The sequence below is a fragment of the Triticum aestivum genome, chromosome 2A, assembly GCF_018294505.1.
Source record: "Triticum aestivum cultivar Chinese Spring chromosome 2A, IWGSC CS RefSeq v2.1, whole genome shotgun sequence".
Lineage (NCBI taxonomy): Eukaryota > Viridiplantae > Streptophyta > Magnoliopsida > Poales > Poaceae > Triticum > Triticum aestivum.
The window spans coordinates 778,491,629-778,516,069 of record NC_057797.1 but is presented as its reverse complement, the minus strand read 5'-3'; the positions used below and the strand labels follow the sequence as shown (position 1 = coordinate 778,516,069).

Below are 24,441 nucleotides of genomic sequence, written 5' to 3'. Positions count from 1 at the left end.
AAACACTGACATGGCAGTGAAAACAGGCCAGTTCACTATTTTATCTCCCATGGGGCGTGCATGCTGATTCTCTTTTAATTAAAAATAGCATTAATTTCAGTTCATTGGTTTTAAAGTGTGTAGTGGAAAAGAACAAAAGATTTTTGAGTATGTTTTATAACCAAGAGGAAAAATGTAGCAGAATATGAAAGCAAATAAACAGGAAATCATAGAAACATTTATCTCTCTTTTCAACCAGGCAACCCTTTTTCCATTAATTTCTCAATGGCAATAACCAGTACCATTACGTAGCACAAGAGACATGAAAGTCAGATGCGAGTTGAAGTATATACTCATTGGTTTGAGAAGGTGTTTCAACATCAGTTTAATATAGATGTAGGCTATTATACTGTCAGTATGAATATAGTAGCAATACCCTAACTTACCAAATAATCAGGAGCCACAAATGAACAACCATCAATCCAATGCGGTGGCAACCCAGTACTCATTCAGATATTGCGCGCTCTGCCTTGTGCCATGTCACTCGATACTGAAATGTTCTTTCACAGAAAACTGCTAGCAGCGAATACGAATATCTTGTGAAATGGTTAAAAATCATATGCATGTCCATCTGCACACATGACTATGCTTATTCATAGAAGGGAGAATGATTGTTTATGTGAGACGGGCAGGGAACAACCTGAAAGTCAACATATAAGTATTAGGAGTAAATAACTAAGATTTAGCAACATCAAGAGCAACTAAAATACAATGGGGAAAAATGAGCAGTGCATTGTCTAATACAAAACCACAAAACATAATGTCTGTATCATCATCTGAATCACTTGACATATACATTGCGTGGAGCAACAAACAAGCAGCAAATCAGTCGTCAAATAAATATAACATGAGCAGCAACGTCATCATTGTAGCAGCAACGTCATGAACTGAAACAACAACGTAGACACAAATATCTTGCTCTCTCTCAAAATATAAGAGCATGCAACATGCTTAGACGAACTCTGCACTGTACTTCTGAAACCGGCAACAATTTGAAGATATAATAGAGAGAGGTATTCAACGATGGGCACTAAAATGGTCACCCAACAAGGACCCACTTATATTGGCTGCGGATGAGGCTCCAGCTTCACGGTGTCAGGTAATCCGGGATACTGCAATCAGCGAGTGCTGGGAGAAATAGGGTTAGCCTAAGACGAGAATGATATTGTAGCTGGACAGAAATTACAGCTCAAATCGGATACATACCAGAAGATGAAGCAATACCTATCCTCCATGGGCACATCATCGTCCATTGGGGCGAGTGGGGTTGGTTACAAGTTCGAGACGGTCCATGGGACTCCGTGATTGGACGCGGGGTCAGATCGATCGGCAAAGTACAAGAAGAGGATGACGTTGGGCTTGGACGCGGGAATGGATCGGCCAGCAAAATTCAAGAAGAGGATGGCGTTCTCGATCTGCTGCGACAGTTCACCCGTGGAAAGACCCCGAGCACCACTTGTACTTCGCGGCGGCATGAAGCCAGGGCGGGACGTGCCTCGATGCCGTTCGTCGCGGCGGCATGGAGCGACGGCAGGACTATCTCCGCTGCGGGGTTGGGATTTGGGATAGAGGAGACGGGCGTAATTGGCGGGGAGGGGGTGAGAGATTGCGGGAAGAGGAGGCGGTGATTTAGGAGATAGAGGAGATGCGTAACCTTCAGGTTTTTTTCTGTTATTTTTTTTCGTGTGGGATTCGGTTGGCGAATAAAAATCGGTGCGGAGCGACAACGTGCGAGAGGTGGAGAAGGGGGACGAACGAACGAGGACGAACCACCGACGTACGGACTCGCACGTTAGGAGTAGAGATAGATTCTCCCTCCGTTCCTAAATACTTGTCTTTCTAGGCATTTCAACAAGTGACTACGTACGGACCAAAATGAGTGAATCTACATTCTAAAATGTGTCTATATACATCCCTATGTAGTAGTCTAGAAAGACAAATATTTAGGAACGGAGGGAGTAGAAAGAAAGAAAGGGAAGTTTTGTACGTACCAACCAACAACGTACAAGCATCATATACTTTGATTAGCTTACCCCGCAAAAAAATTAAAAATATTGATTAGCTGGCAAAGATTTGTTTTTAACACAACTGGCAAAGATTTTTGTCTCGCGTTGATAGTGACACACAACCTAAAGATTCTGTAGAGAGAGGTGGAGCTTAATTAGCTCCAACAGAGTACTGAGAGGTATAGCATGATGGGAATGCTGGACGCCGAGGCTCCCTTCCTTACGGAGCACACGGAAGATGGGCCACCGCTCGCAGGCGTCTCCGACTTCCGTGGCCGCCTCGTCTACCGCACCACCTCCGGCGGGTGGCGCTCCGCCCTCTTCGTCGTCGGTAAGTACACACGCGTGAACCGTCCTAGCTAGCTAAGCTTTTCATTGGCGACAACTGATCAATCTGCTATCAATATGGCCGGCCGGCCGGCGGCATGCATGCAGTGATGGAGGTCGCCAGCGCTTTCTCCTACTATGGCGTGTCGGCGAACCTGATCACGTACCTGACGGGGCCGCTGGGCCACTCTAACGCTGCCGCAGCTGCCGGCGTGAATGTCTGGTCGGGAACGGCCACGCTGATGCCGCTGCTGGGCGCCTTCGTCGCCGACTCATGGCTGGGGCGCTACCGGTCCATCATCCTTGCCTGCATCCTCTACGTCATGGTAATTTTTCCTTCATTTAATTCTTTTGATACATTTCAACGTACGGCACCATCAGTAGGGGATGGCAACGACCTTGACATCTGAAACTTGATTGCGCGGATGAGACTTGCCTGAATCGTAGTATGCAATAATGCAACTCCCAAAAAAAAAAGCTCATGTGCCATCAACTAACGGTAGGTTGAACAACAAATATGGATTTTTTCTGATACGGATCATGTATGTATTTGTTGTATTATGACGTGATGCGGAGTGCTTGCGATATATATAAGAAAAATAGTTGTATGAACTATCTTTAAGTAATAATCAAGTAACAATGGCAGGGGCAGTGGCCATACTGTTTGTGGGGGAATGACTATTAATTCCTACTCCCTCCGTTCGGAATTACTTGTCTCGAATATAGATGTATCTAGAACTAAAATACGTCTAGAAACATCCATTTCTGCGACAAGTAATTCCAAACAGAGGGAGTACATATCTAAAAGAATAATAATACTCACTTCGTCCGGGTTTATTAAGCCCCCTTGTATTTAGTGTCAAACTTTGACCATGAAATTAACCAAAAATATTGTATAAACTATATGTCACAAAAATTATATGTAGTGAATCCTCTTTCGAATATGGATCCTTTTTATAGCATATAAAACATATGGTGTAATTTATATAGATGGTACCACGTGACACATGTGGTAAGCAATTCAAAAAATTCCAAAATAAGATAAGATAATTTATATAGATGGTCAAAGTTTGGCCGAAAATGTTGGAAGGAGCTTAGGAGCCAAGTATCAATCCGGAAGAAGGAGGCAAGACCATTGTTGGCAAGAACAAAGGATATTTGCTCGAGGGTGGGTATGTGGTTGTTTATGGCAATCCAGAGGAAGGGGGTGGAGTGTTTATCATCAACTCTGTGGGAGTAGTGGAGAAGGTAGCATTGCACCCATCGAAGGTTGGGGCATTTGCAACAGTTTGAAAGTGAACATCCCAAACAATCAGTTATTCTTGTGAAGCACGTTGTTGATACCTAGATGGCAAATTTTTTTTTCTGTGGATGATGGGCTGAAAAGTGGAGGGGGGACGTTGATGGAGAAACTTATAAACCTAGGTAGGTCTGTGGGAAGGAAGAGCTCATGAAATAAAAATAGTGGCAATGTCAATCGCGTGGTGTAGGGGTTATTGTGAATGTGGACGAAGGTGGTTTTATGGAACATTAATGCCAAGTCTGGAGCAATGGCTTTGGCAAAGTCATCGAGGATGGTCTTAAGCTGGTTGTCAGCCTCTATGGAATTGTGGGCTAGAATCAGTGTATCTTCGGCGTATTGGAGGGCGGTAGGGGTAAGTTAGGGTCGATTAGGTGATGTAGAAGGTCATCTGAGTGGTCTTTGAGTATTTGATGTTGTACTAAGTCTGCAATGATGATGGAGATGCAAGGGGAGAGCGGATCACCTTGACTTAGTCCATTTTAGCAAATGTAGTCATGATATTAGTATGTTTTTTTAGAGTCATGATATTAGTATGTTAGGACATTTACCTTTGGGTCATGTGAAAAGAATTTGAGGCCATTAAATTTCAAAATTGTAGATAATATATTTATAATTCAAAACAATCATTCTTTAACCAAGAAGTACTCCCTACTTTCATTGCAAATCCAAAGGACCGTCGAGGTCGATTAGCTAATATTAGGATGTAATAGTTAATTATGCATGAAAAACGGTCACTCCGTGTAGTAGTTATTAGTTGCGTAGCATGTCTAGTAGATTAATCCATTGCAATCTCAAGTGTTGCTTGCCATTTTACATTAATTATATAGAGGGAGGGAGGGATTAATGAGATAAGTAGTTATCTCCCTTGGCCTTGCCAAATTGATTCTGGGACCTCACAAACCTGAATATATGGAGCACAATTTCTAAGATTTTATAGCCGATAAAGGGTTAGAATTAAAGCTTAATTGAATTTTCTAATATATATAATTAAATTACCCTAGATATATTCTAAGTGAGATTTTGAAACTGAAAGAAGTAGAAGATTAGTATGTTGTAGAATATTTCAGAGATTTTGTGAAATATAAGGGGCTACTCTATTCATCCATACCAACGTAAATTCAAATTTGACTACTAAAATCAATATAGAAAACAAGTAATTTCTATTGTAAGTTAGGTTATATGTTTTCAAATGTTTTGACAAAATATGATTTAGAGTTAAAATGGACTGATGTGATTGTTTGACTTTAAGAAAACCACTATATTTTTTCTAATATCTGTGACATGCCATCCATATTTGTGTCCGAGTTAGTCGTTCGATGAGCCTGGCATCTTGGTACGTCTCTCTCAGGCATGAAAATCATGGAATAAATAAACACAAGTATTAGACAAGTTCACTTAAATCTGGTCATTGTCTCGCACTTTGGAACAACGGGGGTTATCAAGGATGAAAAAGTGTATGACCCTTTAAGAAGCCGGTCAGTAAGGTGTTTTTTTTGCCTCGGTAATAATCTGGTTTTGAACACGTGTTCAAGATATACACGTAGAAAATGTTTCTTGTAGTTTGGATTTGTTCTTTATGGGTTGACGTTAAGCAAACACTAACAACTAAAAATTGTACATGTGCAGGGGTATGCCATGATCACTCTATCATCGGTGCTCTCGACACATCATCCATCATTACCCGATGACACCTCTTCTCATCCCTTGTCGTGGCAGGTGGCCTTCTTCTACGCCTCCCTCTATCTCATTGCCATCGCGCAGGGTGCAGACAATCCATGTGCACTGGCCTTTGCTGCTGACCAGTTCGATCCCGACCACCCTAGGGAGTGCGCCGCCCGCAGCTCTTTGTTCAATTGGTGGTACTTCTCCTTGGCTATAGGTATCACCATTTCTGTTGGTGTAGTCAGCTACATCCAGGAGAACCTTGGATGGGGAATTGGATTTGGCATGCTCTGTGCCCTCATGCTATGTGCCTTCGTTGTCTTCCTCCTCGGCACCCCTACATATCGCCTCTATGATGCCACTCCTGGCACGGATAGCCCCTTCGTGCTCCTTGCTCGTAGCCTCTCTGCGCTAGCCCAGCATGACAATGCCACTTCAAACTCAATGCTTGGTACAAAAATAGAATGCCAGCTAGAAGCCAAAGACGTTGCAGCCAAGAAGGAGGACGCACGTGCTGTGCTGCGGTTGTTGTCGATTTGGGTGGCGTGCCTGGCTTATGGTGTGGCATTTGCACAAGTCATGACGCTCTTTAACAAGCAGGGCCGCACCCTGGACCGCCGCATCTTTGGAGGCCTGGAGCTGCCGCCAGCGGCGCTGCAAACGTTGGGGCCTGCATCAATCCTATTGTTTATCCCCATATATGACTTTGTGCTTGTGCCAGCGCTGAGGCGCACCACGGGTACCTTGTCGGGGTTGACGTTGCTGCAGCGTGTGGGCACGGGCATGGCACTGACCCTGGCCTCGATGTCGGTGGCGGCATTGGTGGAAACACGTCGCCTTGAGACAGCACGGGAGCACGGCCTGGTGAACGACCCGGAGGCAACGGTGCCGATGTGCTGGGCGTGGCTGGTGCCACAATACGTTTTGATTGGGGTCGCAGGTGTGTTCGCGGAAGTGGGGATGCAAGAGTTCTTTTACGACCAGATGCCCAGTGAGCTACGCAGCTTGGGCATGGCACTCTACTATAGCGTGATCGGCATGGGTAACTTCATCAGCGGCACTCTTGTCTCCCTAATCGACCGCATCACCAGCAGCGGTGGTGGCGACAGCTGGTTCGCGGACAACCTTAACCGTGCTCACCTCGACTACTTCTACTGGTTGCTTGCCGGCTTCAGCGCCGCCCAACTCGCACTCTACCTCCGCTGCGCAAGTACCTATGTCTACAGCCACAAGAGGCTCCGCTGAAGTAAGGGCCTACCGGCCGGTGGATGTGCACTAGTACAATGTTTTTTTTAGTTGAATACCATGTTGTTACGTACTGAAACTTCTGACAATGGATGTATATACATTATTTTTTATCTATCTTTGTATATAAAAATAAAGAAAAAAGTCCATTTTACTACCCTGAACAAAGTTGGTGGTTCACATTACCCCCTAATATATTTTTCTGCTCTTTTCACCCCCTAGACAAACCCATACCGGACAAAAGACCCCCCTGGGTGGTTTGTCTCAACTTACAGCTGACGTGGCGCTGGTCAATGGTGGTTGTGACCTGCGGGTGGGGCCACGAGGATGAACTTAACTGAAATAGGAAATTAGCCTGCAGTTAATTAGGCAGTGGGACCCACTTGGTAGTGACTCAGGGGGTGGATTAACTAATTACTAATGATAGGTTTAGCCGGTGGCTAACCGGAGCACGAGGAAGCTAAGGGCACGGACGGCGGGGAGGTGCTGCAGCGGCTGGCGATGGAGCAGCGCTGGGCGTAGAGGTCGCCGGCGTGGAGGGCCTCAGTTCCGACGCATCGACGCGGTGGTGCTCTGGTGCAGCCGTGCGCAGAGGAGCTCCGGGCAGCGGTCATGGCGGCTGCAGAGGGCGTGGCCTCCCGTCGACCAGAGGCGGCCGGCCATGGGCGTGGAGGCGGCAACAAGGGCCGGCGCCGCGAGCAGGGCGACATCTAGGGGGTAGGGTCGGCGGGCCAGTGGAGCAGGGCGGCGCTCCGGCGACGGGGCTCGAGTAGGCGAGCCGAGGCACGTGCCGACAGCATAGATCCAGTGTCCTGCGGGAGGACGAGGGAGCTGGTGAACCAGGGCACAGGGGCGGTTGCCCTTAGCCGGCGGCGGCCATGGCCGATGGGGCACAGGGGCGAGGATTTAGGGTTCAGCGGGGTATGTGCCTTGGGCCCACTGGTCAAATACAACCTTTGACCAGCAGGCAAATCAGCCAGGGATGATTTTTGTTCGGTTTGGGGTTGTTTAGGGGGTGAAAGGAGCAGAAAAATAGATTAAGGGGTAATGTGAACCACCAATTTTGTTCAGGGTAGTAAAATGGACTTTTTTCAAAAATAAAAGAAATTGAGGAGCTCACCAGAACAAAGAGAAATATGCTATAAAATCACTTAAAAACTAGAAACATCTAACCGTTAATTTGATACATAATAAAATTACAGCCGCCAACAGCCTTCGACATTAAACTTGATGAAAACTACCTATGTACATGTGCCATTACGCAGAAAATAACCTTTGCGGATATCCTCTAAGCCTAGTTAGTCAAATCACCTATATTTCTCTTCGTAAAAAAAAATCATCCACAAAAAACTCAAGAAAAAAACCCTCAAGCATATGTACGCCACATGTTGGTTGTCGCCATCAATTGCATCTGTGCTTTGCGGTCTCCTCTCACCGCCTCACTGCCGTATCGCCCGGTGTGTTGGGGAACGTAGTAATTTCAAAAAAATTCCTACGCACACGCAAGATCATGGTGATGCATAGCAACGAGAGGGGAGAGTGTGATCTACGTACCCTTGTAGATCGACAACGGAAGCGTTTGGTTGATGTAGTCGTACGTCTCCACGGCCCGACCGATCAAGCATCGAAACTACGCCACCTCCGAGTTCTAGCACACGTTCAGCTCGATGACAATCCCTGGACTCCGATCCAGCAAAGTGTCGGGGAAGAGTTCCGTCAGCACGATGGCGTGGTGACTATCTTGATGTACTATCGTCGCAGGGCTTCGCCTAAGCACCGCTACAATATTATCGAGGACTATGGTGAAAGGGGGCACCGCACACGGCTAAGAATATGATCACCTGGATCAACTTGTGTCTCTAGGGGTGCCCCTGTCTCCCTATATAAAGGTTCAAGAGGGGGAGGCCGGCCGGCCATCATAGGGCGCGCCAGGAGGAGTCCTACTCCCTCCAGGAGTAGGACTTCTCTCCCAATCCTAGTTGGAATAGGATTCGCGAGGTGGGAATAGAGAGAGAGAGAAGGAGGGGGCGCCGGCCCCCTCTCTCCTTGTCCTATTCGGACTAGGGGGGAGGGGCGCGTGGCCCAGCCCTGGCCGCCTCTCCTCTTCTTCCACTAAGGCCCATTAAGGCCCATGTACCTCCCGGGGGGTTCCGGTAACCTCCCGGTTTTTCGGTAAAATCCCGATTTCACCCGAAACACTTCCGATATCTAAATATAGGCTTCCAATATATCAATCTTTATGTCTCGACCATTTTGAGACTCCTCGTCATGTCCGTGATCTCATCCGGGACTCCGAACAACCTTCGGTACATCAAAACGTATAAACTCACAACATAACTGTCATCGAAACCTTAAGCGTGCGGACCCTACGGGTTCGAGAACAATGTAGACATGACTGAGACACGTCTCCGGTCAATAACCAATAGCGGGACCTGGATGCCCATATTGGTTCCTACATATTCTACGAAGATCTTTTATCGGCCAGACCGCATAACAACATACGTTGTTCCCTTTGTCATCGGTATGTTACTTGCCCGAGATTCGATCGTCGGTATCCAATACCTAGTTCAATCTCGTTACCGGCAAGTCTCTTTACTCGTTCCGTAATACATCATCCCACAACTAACTCATTAGTTGCAATGCTTGCAAGGCTTAAGTGATGTGCATTATCGAGAGGGCCCAGAGATACCTCTCCGACGATCGGAGTGACAAATCCTAATCTCGAAATACGTCAACCCAACATGTACCTTTGGAGACACCTATAGAGCACCTTTATAATCACCCAGTTACGTTGTGACGTTTGGTAGCACACAAAGTGTTCCTCCGGCACACGGGAGTTACATAATCTCATAGTCATAGGAACATGTATAAGTCATGAAGAAAGCAATAGCAACATACTAAACGATCGGGTGCTAAGCTAATGGAATGGGTCATGTCAATTAGATCATTCAACTAATGATGTGATCCCGTTAATCAAATGACAACTCTTTGTCCATGGTTAGGAAACATAACCATCTTTGATTAACGAGCTAGTCAAGTAGAGGCATACTAGTGACACTCTGTTTGTCTATGTATTCACACATGTATTATGTTTCCGGTTAATACAATTCTAGCATGAATAATAAACTTTTATCATGATATAAGGAAATAAATAATAACTTTATTATTGCCTGTAGGGCATATTTCCTTCAGTCTCCCACTTGCACTAGAGTCAATAATCTAGATTACACAGTAATGATTCTAACACCCATGGAGCTTTGGTGCTGATCATGTTTTGCTCGTGGAAGAGGCTTAGTCAACGGGTCTGCTACATTTAGCTCTGTATGTATCTTGCAAATCTCTATGTCTCCCACCTGGACTAGATCCCGGATGGAATTGAAGCGTCTTTTGATGTGCTTGGTTCTTTTGTGAAATTTGGATTCCTTCGCCAAGGCAATTGCACCAGTATTGTCACAAAAGATTTTCATTGGACCCGATGCACTAGGTATGACACCTAGATCGGATATGAACTCCTTCATCCAGACTCCTTCGTTTGCTGCTTCCAAAGCAGCTATGTACTCCACTTCACATGTAGATCCCGCCACGACGCTTTGTTTAGAACTGCACCAACTGACAGCTCCACCGTTTAATGTAAACACGTATCCGGTTTGCGATTTAGAATCGTCCGGATCAGTGTCAAAGGTTGCATCAACGTAACCATTTACGATGAGCTCTTTGTCACCTCCATATACGAGAAACATATCCTTAGTCCTTTTCAGGTATTTCAGGATGTTCTTGACCGCTGTCCAGTGATCCACTCCAGGATTACTTTGTTACCTCCCTGCTAGACTTATAGCAAGGCACACATCAGGTCTGGTACACAGCATTGCATACATGATAAAGCCTATGGCTGCATAGGGAACATCTTTCATTTTCTCTCTATCTTTTCTGCAGTGGTCGGGCATTGAGTCTGACTCAACTTGACACCTTGTAACATAGGCAAGAACCCTTTCTTTGCTTGATCCATTTTGAACTTCTTCAAAATCTTGTCAAGGTATGTGCTTTGTGAAAGTCCAATTAAGCGTCTTGATCTATCTCTATAGATTTTTATGCCTAATATGTAAGCAGCTTCACCGAGGTCTTTCATTGCAAAACTCTTATTCAAGTATCCCTTTATGCTATCCAGAAATTCTATATCATTTCTAATCAGTAATATGTCATCCACATATAATATCAGAAATGCTACAGAGCTCCCACTCACTTTCTTGTAAATACAGGCTTCTCCGAAAGTCTGTATAAAACCAAATGCTTTGATCACACTATCAAAGCGTTTATTCCAACTCCGAGAGGCTTGCACCAGTCCATAAATGGATCGCTGGAGCTTGCACACTTTGTTAGCTCCCTTTGGATCGACAAAACCTTCCGGTTGCATCATATACAACTCTTCTTCCAGAAATCCATTCAGGAATGCAGTTTTGACATCCATCTGCCAAATTTCATAATCATAAAATGCGGCAATTGCTAACATGATTCGGACAGACTTAAGCATCGCTACGGGTGAGAAGGTCTCATCGTAGTCAACCCCTTGAACTTGCCGAAAACCTTTTGCGACAAGTCGAGCTTTGTAGATAGTAATATTACCGTCAGCGTCAGTCTTCTTTTTGAAGATCCATTTATTCTCAATTGCTTGCCGATCAACGGGCAAGTCAACCAAAGTCCATACTTTGTTCTCATACATGGATTCCATCTCAGATTTCATGGCTTCAAGCCATTTTACAGAATCTGGGCTCACCATCGCTTCTTCATAGTTCGTAGGTTCATCATGATCTAGTAGCATGATTTCCAGAACAGGATTACCGTACCACTCTGGCGCGGATCTTACTCTGGTTGATCTACGAGGTTCAGTAGTATCTTGTTCTGAAGTTTCATGATCATTATCATTAGCTTCCTCACTAATTGGTGTAGGTGTCGCAGAAACAGGTTTCTGTGATGTACTACTTTCCAATAAGGGAGCAGGTACAGTTACCTTGTCAAGTTCTACTTTCCTCCCACTCACTTCTTTCGAGAGAAAATCCTTCTCTAGAAAGGATCCATTCTTAGCAACGAATGTCTTGCCTTAGGATCTGTGATAGAAGGTGTACCCAACAGTCTCCTTTGGGTATCCTATGAAGACACATTTCTCCGATTTGGGTTCTAGCTTATCAGGTTGAAACTTTTTCACATAAGCATCGCAGCCCCAAACTTTAAGAAACGACAACTTTGGTTTCTTGCCAAACCATAGTTCATAAGGCGTCGTCTCAACGGATTTTGATGATGCCCTATTTAACGTGAATGCGGCCGTCTCTAAAGCATAACCCCAAAACGATAGCGGTAAATCAGTAAGAGACATCATAGATCGCACCATATCTAGTAAAGTATGATTACGACGTTCGGACACACCATTATGTTGTGGTGTTCCGGGTAGCGTGAGTTGCGAAACTATTCCGCATTGTTTCAAATGTACACCAAACTCGTAACTCAAATATTCTCCTCCACGATTAGATCGTAGAAACTTTATTTTCTTGTTACGATGATTTTCAACTTCACTCTGAAATTCTTTGAACTTTTCAAATATTTCAGACTTATGTTTCATTAAGTAGATATACCCATATCTGCTTAAGTCATCTGTGAAGGTGAGAAAATAACGCTATCCGCCACGAGCCTCAATATTCATCGGACCACATACATCTGTATGTATGATTTCCAACAAATCTGTTGCTCTCTCCATAGTACCGGAGAACGGTCACTACAAGAGATAGGGCCTACTATGACGAGCTAAAAAATGTCATCGAATAGCTAATAACGTCACAAATTACCCCTAGTGACATTTTACGGGCGTCACAAGTATCGTCACAGAATCCCCGTCACAGATTACTCCTAGTGACGGCGCACGCGCAAAAACGTCATCGAAATTGGGACCTTCAGTGACGTTATATAGAACGTCATCGACTTCCTGTTTCCATGACGGTCAATTAATGTCACATGTTAGGAGAAAATATGCCATATTGTACCATATTCGATGATGAGGCAGCGTCACTAACATTATGCCACATCATCACCCGAGCGGCTATCCCACTACTAGTGCCATTACTTTTATTATGGATGTAGATGTCATCAAAATATATTTACTTTCTTTCGAATCTAAATTGCGATGAAAATAAGCATTTACTTCACATCACATCAGATTATATAAAAAAGTTGTAGAGAAAAATCACATCATAAATTGATATGTAAGACAAATCATATTATATATGAAATCGTCTCAGCCAAATCATTCTATAAACAAAAATGAGGGTAAAAAATTGACTCAAGTTTGACACAAGAAAATAGATAAGATGAAAACTAATATTAACTAAAGACCACATATGTTGTCCTAATGATTGCAATGTAAGGATGGCTTTCATGAACCATCTGGTTTGGACTGGGACTGCAAAGTTGGTTGCTAAGTTGCTTGAGCCCAAGAGAAAATCAAGCAGATTATCCATCTCCTTTTGCTTCTTTGCCTAGGCTTCATTCTTCTCTTGTTGGATCTTCTTTAGAGCTTCCAATTCTTCTTGCTGCTTCTTTTGTATCTCTTCAAATGATCTCTCTTGTGCTTCAAGTCTTGCGGCTAACTCCTCTCGATGCCTATAAATGACAAACACAACAACGTTGCATCATAATGAGATGAAAACTGACAAGATAACATGCATAACCTAGAGCTAGAGGTATAATGGTTAAATTACATGTAATCAATGCACCCCTTAGCTTAGCATACACATCACCCATGCGTTTATGTTCCGCCAAGAATGCCCTCCTTTCCCTCTCACTCTCCCGAACTAGTGGCATGATTGTAGTACCTGAACCTGCAAGATGAAAAAGAGTGGAACTAAATGAATTGCAAAATACTTACTAGCATGTGTCATAAAACTAACTAAATGAATTCCACTTCAACTCGTTTGGAATTGGACCTTAGACAATGCAACAATTTTTCATGCGCATATGTACTTTCCTAAGACAAACATGAATGTAATAAAGTAGCAAAATTCGCACGCAAATACATGTTTGTCGTTGCATTGATGGTAAAAATTAACAAAACAGATTATGTAATGTAGTACTTTAAATAAGCATTTCACGTAATATTGTATTAACAAGAAATGAAGGTTTGAACGCTTTGGGGTCTAACGAGTGTACCAAGTAGCATAGAAGACCCAGCCAGCAAGCCTATGAAAACAAGATGAGAAAATTCAGAAGAGAAAAATGGCAAAACTTAAGATTACTATAGGTGATACGCAAGTGCTTGACTAGAAAGATTACTTACAAAAACTTGCCAATAATGGTAGCAAAGATTTACTAGTACATTATGAAGCTATTTACTCAATCAAGCAATTTAATTTGATGGCAATGTGATAAAATATAATATAAGAAACAATGATTCCTTAAATATTAGAGCATCTCCGAGTGCAATGCTGGGACCAAAACCCGTCCATGCCCTCCTCCACCTTCAGCCTGCTCAAAAAGATTTCAGCTAATCAGGCTATCACTGTTCAGATATATGTTCTGTGTTAGGGTTTGCCTATCATATCCCCAATAGTCGGTGCTGCTCATTCTTGCTGCACTCATGTAATTGAAAAATAAAAGTATAAAACTCCTAGCGATTGCATATTTCAGTTGAAAAACATCAATTGCTATCTAAGTGTTGATAAGCTTGCAGGTGCCAACGTTAGTCATTATCTCCAGAGTATACACATACTAATAGAAGCATGGGTAAACACGTCAAAAATACAACAAGAAACATTTTGCTCACCTTGGGTTCAGTCTCATCGACGATGTCAGCTTTGAACTTGAGAAATCCCACACGCACTGAACATGTCCACTCCTGCACAGCCAGAAAGCGCCATTGATTTCCCGCTCAAACATTTAAATGGAGAGAATGATAGGAGGAGCGCTACAACAAAGCATCTGGATGGGAGCAGCGCCGCAAAATGCCTGCGACAATGGCCTCGTCAGGGAAACAGAGAAGGGCGGCATGGTCTCGAGGAGGATGCAGCGGGCGTGGTAGAGGAGCGTCACGGTGGCTGGCTCCGGCTAGAAGCCCAGAATCCGCCCAGCTGTAAGCCAAGTGAAAGAACTGGAGCAAGAGGTCAGCGTGGTTGGAAGTAGCTGCAGCGGAGATCACGCCATGGACGAGCAGCGCCGAGAGCGTCCATAAGAGCAACCGCACGACACAGAGTTCTTCAGGTGGGTCGACCGCTTGCTTCACTAGATCATGTGGAGATTTGTCCCGTGCAGAGGCTGCTCCTACCAAGCGCGGCTGCCTGCGGCGTCGGCGGGCCTCTTCCACCACCGGTGCTGCAACGGCTTCCTCCGCGGTCTCGATGGCGGCGGTGGCGGTGGTTGTTGCGTCGATGGTGGGGGCGGCGGAGGTGAACGGGGTGGGAGTGGGAGCATGGGGGCTGCTGCAGAGGAGCGGCGGAGGGGATGCTAGCAGATTGGATCGAGACGGTGAAAGGAAGGAGACGGCGCAAGATTGGATCGGGGCGACGCCAGATGAGATAATGGGGATTAGGGTGGAACTATGGGTAGTTAAATGGGCTTCGTTGAGAAAGTTTTGCCATCGAGCCTAATTAACTTAAAATTTTAATTCTTGGCGCATAGGGGAGAATAAATTATATGCTTAAATTAGAAAAAATTGTGGGTTTGACACGCTCACGTAGAAAATTGTGTTTTTTATAGGGGTAAAAAATGAGGGTTTGTCACGTACGATGAATGTCTATAATTTGAGCAGAAAAATTAGAAAGGCACATACCATGTTTGTGTATATTCTCCTAATAAAAAAAGTAAAAAGGCACCAGGGGATCTCTCTTTTCGGAAAAACATACCATATACGCGTATAATCTGATCAAAAAATTATGAACATTGAAAAAAAGTCTGCTCTACATGTGGGTTAGACATAAATACAAACGTTTGCCGTGCAAGAATAGCGAAAAATACCAGCAGATCAAAATGTTCACCTCGGAAATATTCTTACCATAGGTCGTGTAGTACAATGACATGATAAAGATATATTCGCATTGTTTAGATCAACGCGTGAACTCTACCCCGTTGGAAATCCCTATAGGAAAGACCATGTGGGAGGGAGTACTTTTTTCTGTTAGGAAAACAACTGTTGCACTATACTGACATACCCACAACTCACCAGCTCAACCAATGAGCATTTTTTTCGGCCACTACTTATTTATATTAGACTCAAAAAATATTTACATTGCTCAATACGCCGTAAAGAAATTCTCAAGGGTCCTACGTGTGGACCCCATAGAGAAACACTGAAGCATAGGTCCCGTAGAAAAATCCTCCTACCAAATCATTCCCAACCAATCTCGTATTTACTTTTTTGAGATGGAGCGAAACAACTGCAATGTCACCCCTCAAAAAAAAAAAAGAAACAGCAGCAACGTCATATTCATCAGCTCACGATCCTACTAATGAACTTTTTTCTGGCCACCACATATTTATATTAGATTGAAAAAAATAATGGCATCACACAATAACCTATGAAGAAATTATGGCGTGTTCAACTACCGAAATTGACACATGGGTCCCATAAAAACACGACGTGTTGGTCCTACCACTCAATAACCAGTGAAGCAGATATGGCAGGTCCCGCTACTAGTAGTTACATTTGTAAGTCGGTGACTATAGCAAGTTCGTCATGAAAATTACCGAAACGTCATAGAAATTGGTAGCTGGGTGGTGCTCAGCGTCCGAGTCGATTCAATGACATTAATCGTCACTGATTTACAAAAATCAGTGACATGACCTCTAGACCGTCACACATTAGGTACATATGTGACGTTGTCAACCACCGTCATGAGGATTTTCGTCACAGTATCTCAATTTTGTTGTAGTGGGTGTTTTAGTCATCTTGCCCATGAGGCACGGTTCGCAAGTACCAAGTGATTCATAATCAAGTAGTTCCAAAAGTCCATCAGTATGGAGTTTCTTCATGCGCTTTATACCGATATGACCTAAACGGCAGTGCCACAAATAAGTTGCACTATCATTATCAACTCTGCATCTTTTGGCTTCAACAGTATGAATATGTGTGTTACTACTATCGAGATTCATCAAAAATAGACCACTCTTCAAAGGTGCATGACCATAAAAGATATTACTCATATAAATAGAACAACCATTATTCTCTGATTTAAATGAATAACCGTCTCACATTAAACAAGATCCATATATAATGTTCATGCTCAATGCTGGCACCAAATAACAATTATTTAGGTCTAATACTAATCCTGAAGGTAGATGTAGAGGTAGCGTGCCGACCGCGATCACATCGACTTTGGAACCATTTCCTACGCGCATCGTCACCTCGTCCTTTGCCAGTGTTCGCTTAATCCGTAGTCCCTGTTTCGAGTTGCAAATATTAGCAACAGAACCAGTATCAAATACCCAGGTGCTACTGCGAGCTCTAGTAAGGTACACATCAATAACATGTATATCACATATACCTTTGTTCACCTTGCCATCCTTCTTATCCGCCAAATACTTGGGGCAGTTCCGCTTCCAGTGACCAGTCTGCTTGCAGTAGAAGCACTCAGTTTCAGGCTTAGGTCCAGACTTGGGTTTCTTCTCTTGAGCAGCAACTTGCTTGCTGTTCTTCTTGAAGTTCCCCTTCTTCTTCCTTTTGCCCTTTTTCTTGAAACTAGTGGTCTTGTTGACCATCAACATTTGATGCTCCTTTTTGATTTCTACCTCCGCGGCTTTCAGCATTGCAAAGAGCTCGGGAATAGTCTTATTCATCCCTTGCATATTATAGTTCATCACAAAGCTCTTGTAGCTTGGTGGCAGTGATTGGAGAATTCTGTCAATGACGCAATCATCTGGAAGATTAACTCCCATCTGAATCAAGTGATCATTATACCCAGACATTTTGAGTATATGCTCACTGACAGAACTGTTCTCCTCCATCTTGCAGCTATAGAACTTATTGGAGACTTCATATCTCTCAATCCGGGCATTTGCTTGAAATATTAACTTCAACTCCTGGAACATCTCATATGCTCCATGATGTTCAAAACATCGTTGAAGTCCCGATTCTAAGCCGTAAAGCATGGCACACTGAACTATCGAGTAGTCATCAGCTTTGCTCTGCTAGACGTTCATAACATCTGGTGTTGCTCCAGCAGCAGGCTTGGCACCCAGCGGTGCTTCCAGGACGTAATTCTTCTGTGCAGCAATGAGGATAATCCTCAAGTTACAGACCCAGTCCGTGTAATTGCTACCATCATCTTTCAACTTTGCTTTCTCAAGGAACGCATTAAAATTCAACGGAACAACAACACGAGCCATCTATCTACAATCAAACATACATAAGCAAGATACTATCAGGTACTAAGTTCATGATAAATTTAGGTTCAATTAATCAAATTACTTAAAGAACTCCCACTTAGATAGACATCCCTCTAATCCTCTAAGCGATCACGTGATCCAAATCAAGTAAACCATAACCGATCATCACGTGAAATGGAGTAGTTTTCAATGGTGAACATCGCTATGTTGATCATATCTGCTATATGATTCACGCTCGATCTTTCGATCTCAGTGTTCCGAGGCCATATCTGCATATGCTAGGCTCGTCAAGTTTAACCTGAGTATTCTGCGTGTGCAAAACTGGCTTGCACCCGTTGTAGATGGACGTAGAGCTTATCACACCCGATCATCACGTGGTGCCTGGGCACGACGAACTTTGGCAATGGTGCATACTTAGGGAGAACACTTTTATCTTGATAATTTAGTGAGAGATCATCTTATAATGCTACCGTCAATCAAAGCAAGATAAGATGCATAAAAGATAAACATCACATGCAATCAATATAAGTGATATGATATGGCCATCATCATCTTGTGCTTGTGATCTCCATCTCCGAAGCACCGTCATGATCACCATCGTCCCCGGCTCGACACCTTGATCTCCATCGTAGCATCGTTGTCGTCTCGCCAATCTTATGCTTCCACGACTATCGCTACCGCTTAGTGATAAAGTAAAGCATTACAGCGCGATTGCATTGCATACAATAAAGCGACAACCATATGGCTCCTGCCAGTTGCCGATAATTCGGTTACAAAACATGATCATCTCATACAATAAAATTTAGCATCATGTCTTAACCATATCACATCACAACATGCCCTACAAAAACAAGTTAGACGTCCTCTACTTTGTTGTTGCAAGTTTTACGTGGCTGCTACGGGCTTAAGCAAGAACCAATCTTACCTACGCATCAAAACCACAATGATAGTTTGTCAAGTTGGTGCTGTTTTAACCTTCGCAAGGACCGGGCGTAGCCACACTTGGTTCAACTAAAGTTGGAGAAACTGTCACCCGCAAGCCACCTATGTGCAAAGCACGTCGGGAGAACCAGTCTCGCGTAAGCGTACGCGTAATGTCGGTCCGGGCCGCTTCGTCCAACAATACCGCCGAACCAAAGTATGACATGCTGGTAAGCAGTATGAGTGTATGACTTATATCGCCCACAACTCACTTGTGTTCTACTCGTGCATATAACATCAACATATAAAACCTAGGCTCGGATGCCACTGTTGGGGAACGTAGTAATTTCAAAAAATTTCCTACGCGCACGCAAGATCATGGTGATGCATAGCAACGAGAGGGGAGAGTGTGATCTACGTACCCTTGTAGATCGACAACGGAAGCGTTTGGTTGATGTAGTCGTACGTCTCCACGCCCGACCGATCAAGCACCGAAACTACGGCACCTCTGAGTTCTAGCACACGTTCAGCTCGATGACGATCCCCGAACTCTGATCCAGCAAAGTGTCGGGGAAGAGTTCCGTCAGCACGACGGCGTGGTGACTATCTTGATGTACTATCGTTGCAGGGCTTCGCCTAAGCACCTCTACAATATTATCGAGGACTATGGTGGAAGGGGGCACCACACACGGCTAAGAATATGATCACCTGGATCAACTTGTGTCTCTAGGGGTGCCTCTGCCTCCGTATATAAAGGTTCAAGAGGGGGAGGCCGGCCGGCCATCATAGGGCACGCCAGGAGGAGTCCTACTCCCTCCGAGAGTAGGACTTCTCCCCCAATCCTAGTTGGAATAGGATTCGCGAGGTGGGAATAGAGAGAGAGAGAAGGAGGGGGGCGCCGGTGTTGGAAATATGCCCTAGAGGCAATAATAAAAGTATTATTATATTTCATTGTTCATGATAATTGTCTTTTATTCATGCTATAACTGTATTATCCGGAAATCATAATACACGTGTGAATACTTAGACCACACAATGTCCCTGGTAAGCCTCTAGTTGACCAGCTCGTTGTGATCAACAGATAGTCATGGTTTCCTGACTATGGACATTGGATGTCGTTGATAACGGGATCACATCATTAGGAGAATGATGTGATGGACAATACCCAATCCTAAGCATAGCATAAAAGATCGTGTAGTTCGTTTTGCTAGAGCTTTGCAAGTGTCAAGTATCTCTTCCTTCGACCATGAGATCGTGTAACTCCCGGATACCGTAAGAGTGCCTTGGGTGTACCAAACGTCACAACGTAACTGGGTGACTATAAAGGTGCATTACAGGTATCTCCGAAAGTAGCTGTTGGGTTGACACGGATCGAGACTGGGATTTGTCACTCCGTATGACGGAGAGGTATCTCTGGGCCCACTCGGTAATGCATCATCATATTGAGCTCAATGTGACCAAGGTGTTGGACACGGGATCATGCATTACGGTACGAGTAAAGTGACTTGCCGGTAACGAGACTGAACAAGGTATTGGGATACCGACGATCGAGTCTCGGGCAAGTAACGTACCGAATGACAAAGGGAATTGCATACAGGGTTTGATCGAATCCTCGACATAGTGGTTCATCCGATGACAACATCGAGGAGCATGTGGGAGCCATCATGGGTATCCAGATCCCGCTGATGGTTATTGACTGAGAGAGTCTCGGTCATGTCTGCATGTCTCCCGAACCCGTAGGGTCTACACACTTAAGGTTCAGTTACGCTAGGGTTATAGGGATATGTATATGCAGTAACCCAAATGTTGTTCGGAGTCCCGGATGAGATCCCGGACGTCACGAGGAGTTCCGGAATGGTCCGGAGGTAAAGATTTATATATGGGAAGTCCTGTTTCGGGCATCGGGACAAGTTTCGGGGTTATCGGTATTGTACCGGGACCACCGGAAGGGTCCCGGGGGTCCACCGGGTGGGTCCACCTGTCCCGGGGGGCCACATGGGCTGTAGGGGGGTGCGCCTTGGCCTAATGGGCCAAGGGCACTAGCCCCACATAGGCCCATGCGCCTAGGGTTTAAGGGGGCAAGAGTCCTAGGAGGGTAAGGCACCTCCTAGGTGCCTTGGGGGGAGGGAAAACCCCCCTTGGCCGCCGCACCCCCTAGGAGATTGGATCTCCTAGGGCCGGCCACCCCCCCTTGGCACCCCTATATATAGTGGGGGAGAGGAGGGACTTCATACCTGAACGCCCTGGCCTTTGGTTGCCTCCTTCTCCCCCCCAACACCTCCTACACCTCCATAGTGCTTAGCGAAGCTCTGCCGGAGTACTGCAGCTCCATCAACACCACGCCGTCGTGCTGCTGCTGGTGCCATCTCCCTCAACCTCTCCTCCCTTCCTTGCTGGATCAAGAAGGAGGAGATGTGGCTGTTCCGTACGTGTGTTGAACGCGGAGGTGCCGTCCGTTTGGCGCTGGTCATCGGTGATTTGGATCACGTCGAGTACGACTACATCATCACCTTGCAAGCTTCCGCACGCGATCTACAAGTGGTATGTAGATGCAAACTCTCTCCCTAGACTCGTTGCTTAGATGAACTCATAGATGGATCTTGGTGAAACCGTAGGAAAAATTTTAATTTTCTGCAACGTTCCCCAACAGTGGCATCATGAGCTAGGTCTATGCGTAGTTCTCTTTGCACGAGTAGAACACAACTTTGTTGTGGGCGTGGATTTTGTCATCTTACTTGCCTCTACTAGTCTTTTCTTGCTCAACGGTATTGTGGGATGAAGCGGCCCGGACCAACCTTACACGTACTCTTACGTGAGATCGGTTCCACCGACTGACATGCACAAGTTGCATAAGGTGGCTGGCGGGTGTCTGTCTCTCCCACCTTAGTTGGAGCGGAATCGATGAACAGGGCCCTTATGAAGGGTAAATAGAAGTTGACAAAATCACGTTGTGGTGATTCGTAGGTAAGAAAACGTTCTTGCTAGAACCCAATTGCAGCCACGTAAAAGATGCAACAACAATTAGAGGACGTCTAACTTGTTTTTGCAGCGATTGATCATGTGATGTGATATGGCCAGAAGTTGTGATGAATGATGAATTGTGATGTATGAGATCATGTTCTTTGTAATAGGATTCACGACTTGCATGTCGATGAGTATGACAACCGGCAGGAGCCATAGGAGTTGTCATTATTTTTGTATGACCTGCGTGTCATTGAATAACGCCATGTAAACTACTTTACTTTATTGCTAAACGTTAGTCATAGAAGTAGAAGTAGTCGTTGGCGTGACAACTTCATGAAGACACGATGATGGAGATCATGATGATGGAGATCATGGTGTCAAGCCGGTGACAAGATGATCATGGAGCCCCGAAGATGAAGATCAATGGAGCTATATGATATTGGCCATATCATGTCGCAACTATATAATTGCATGTGATGTTTATTATGTATTATGCATCTTGTTTACTTAGGACGACGGTAGTAAATAAGATGATCCCTTATAAAATTTCAAGAAGTGTTCTCCCCTAACTGTGCACCGTTGCTATAGTTCGTCGTTTCTAAGCACCACGTGATGATTGGGTGTGATGGATTCTTACGTTCACATACAACGGGTGTAAGACAGTTTTACACAGCGAAAACACTTAGGGTTAACTTGACGAGCCTAGCATGTGCAGACATGGCCTCGGAACACGGAGACCGAAAGGTTGAACACGAGTCGTATGGAAGATACGATCAACATGAGAATGTTCACCGACGATGACTAGTCCGTCTCACGTGATGATCGGACACGGACTAGTCGACTCGGATCGTGTAACACTTAGATGACTAAAGGGATGTCTAATCTAAGTGGGAGTTCATAATTTGATTAGAACTTTATTATCATGAACTTAGTCTAAAACCTTTGCAAATATGTCTTGTAGATCAATGGCCAACGCTAATGTCAACATGAACTTCAACGCGTTCCTAGAGAAAACCAAGCTGAAAGATGATGGCAGCAACTATACGGACTGGGTCCGGAACCTGAGGATCATCCTCATAGCTGCCAGGAAACAATATGTCCTAGAAGGACCGCTAGGTGACGCTCCCGTCCCAGAGAACCAAGACATTATGAATGCTTGGCAGTCTCGCGCTGATGATTACTCCCTCGTTCAGTGCGGCATGCTTTACAGCTTAGAACCGGGGCTCCAAAAGCGTTTTGAGCATCACGGAGCATATGAGATGTTCGAAGAGCTGAAACTAGTTTTTCAAGCTCATGCCCGGGTCGAGAGATATGATGTCTCCGACAAGTTCTACAGTTGTAAGATGGAGGAGAACAGTTCTGTCAGTGAGCACATCCTGAAGATGTCTGGGTTGCACAACCGTATGACCCAGCTGAACATTAACCTCCCAGATGAGGCGGTCATTGACAGAATCCTCCAGTCGCTCCCACCAAGCTACAAGAGCTTTGTGATGAACTACAACATGCAGGGAATGGAAAAGACCATTCCTGAAGTGTTCTCGATGCTGAAGTCAGCAGAGGCTGAAATCAAGAAAGAACATCAAGTGTTGATGGTCAATAAGACCACTAAGTTCAAGAAGGGCAAGGGTAAGAAGAACTTCAAGAAGGACGGCAAAGATGTTGCCGCGCCTGGTAAGCCAGTTACCGGGAAGAAGTCAAAGAATGGACCCAAGCCTGAGACTGAGTGCTTTTATTGCAAGGGGAAGGGTCACTGGAAGCGGAACTGCCCCAAATACTTAGCGGATAAGAAGGCCGGCAACACCAAAGGTATATTTGATATACATGTGATTGATGTGTACCTTACCAGTACTCGTAGTAACTCCTGGGTATTTGATACCGGTGCCGTTGCTCATATTTGTAACTCACAGCAGGAGCTGCGGAATAAACGGAGACTGGCGAAGGACGAGGTGACGATGCGCGTCGGGAATGGTTCCAGAGTCGATGTGATCGCCGTCGGCACGCTGCCTCTACATTTACCTACGGGATTAGTTTTGAACCTTAATAATTGTTATTTAGTGCCAAGTTTGAGCATGAACATTGTATCTGGATCTCGTTTAATACGAGATGGCTACTCATTTAAGTCTGAGAATAATGGTTGTTCGATTTATATGAGAGATATGTTTTATGGTCATGCTCCGATGGTCAATGGTTTATTCTTAATGAATCTCGAGCGTAATATTACACATGTTCATAGTGTAGATGCCAAAAGATTTAAAGTTGATAACGATAGTCCCACATACTTGTGGCACTGCCGCCTTGGTCACATTGGTGTCAAGCGCATGAAGAAGCTCCATGCCGATGGACTTTTAGAGTCTCTTGATTATGAATCGTTTGACACGTGCGAACCATGCCTCTTAGGTAAAATGACCAAGACTCCGTTCTCCGGAACAATGGAGCGAGCAACCAACTTGTTGGAAATCATACATACCGATGTGTGCGGTCCAATGAGCGTTGAGGCTCGCGGAGGATATCGTTATGTTCTCACTCTCACAGATGACTTGAGTAGATATGGGTATGTCTACTTAATGAAACACAAGTCTGAGACCTTTGAAAAGTTCAAGGAATTTCAGAATGAGG

The 24,441-nt window shown here is 44.7% G+C and overlaps 1 protein-coding gene and 1 long non-coding RNA gene across 2 annotated transcripts; one reads left to right on the top strand and one right to left on the bottom strand.

Moving 5' to 3' along the window:
* Window positions 1–2,237: 2,237 nt before the first annotated feature.
* On the top strand, window positions 2,238–6,781 carry LOC123186701 (protein NRT1/ PTR FAMILY 5.10). The gene is made up of 3 exons (XM_044598417.1): window positions 2,238–2,376; window positions 2,481–2,698; window positions 5,302–6,781. Exons 1-3 carry the CDS (start codon window positions 2,241–2,243, stop codon window positions 6,580–6,582), a joined length of 1,635 nt encoding a protein of 544 aa, XP_044454352.1. The 5' UTR covers window positions 2,238–2,240; the 3' UTR covers window positions 6,583–6,781.
* A 6,309-nt stretch (window positions 6,782–13,090) lies between these two features.
* LOC123186700 (uncharacterized) lies at window positions 13,091–14,011 on the bottom strand. The gene is made up of 3 exons (XR_006493693.1): window positions 13,774–14,011; window positions 13,326–13,439; window positions 13,091–13,227 (listed from the first exon to the last, which is right to left on the bottom strand). It is a non-coding gene; the product is annotated as an uncharacterized lncRNA (long non-coding RNA).
* Window positions 14,012–24,441: the final 10,430 nt, after the last annotated feature.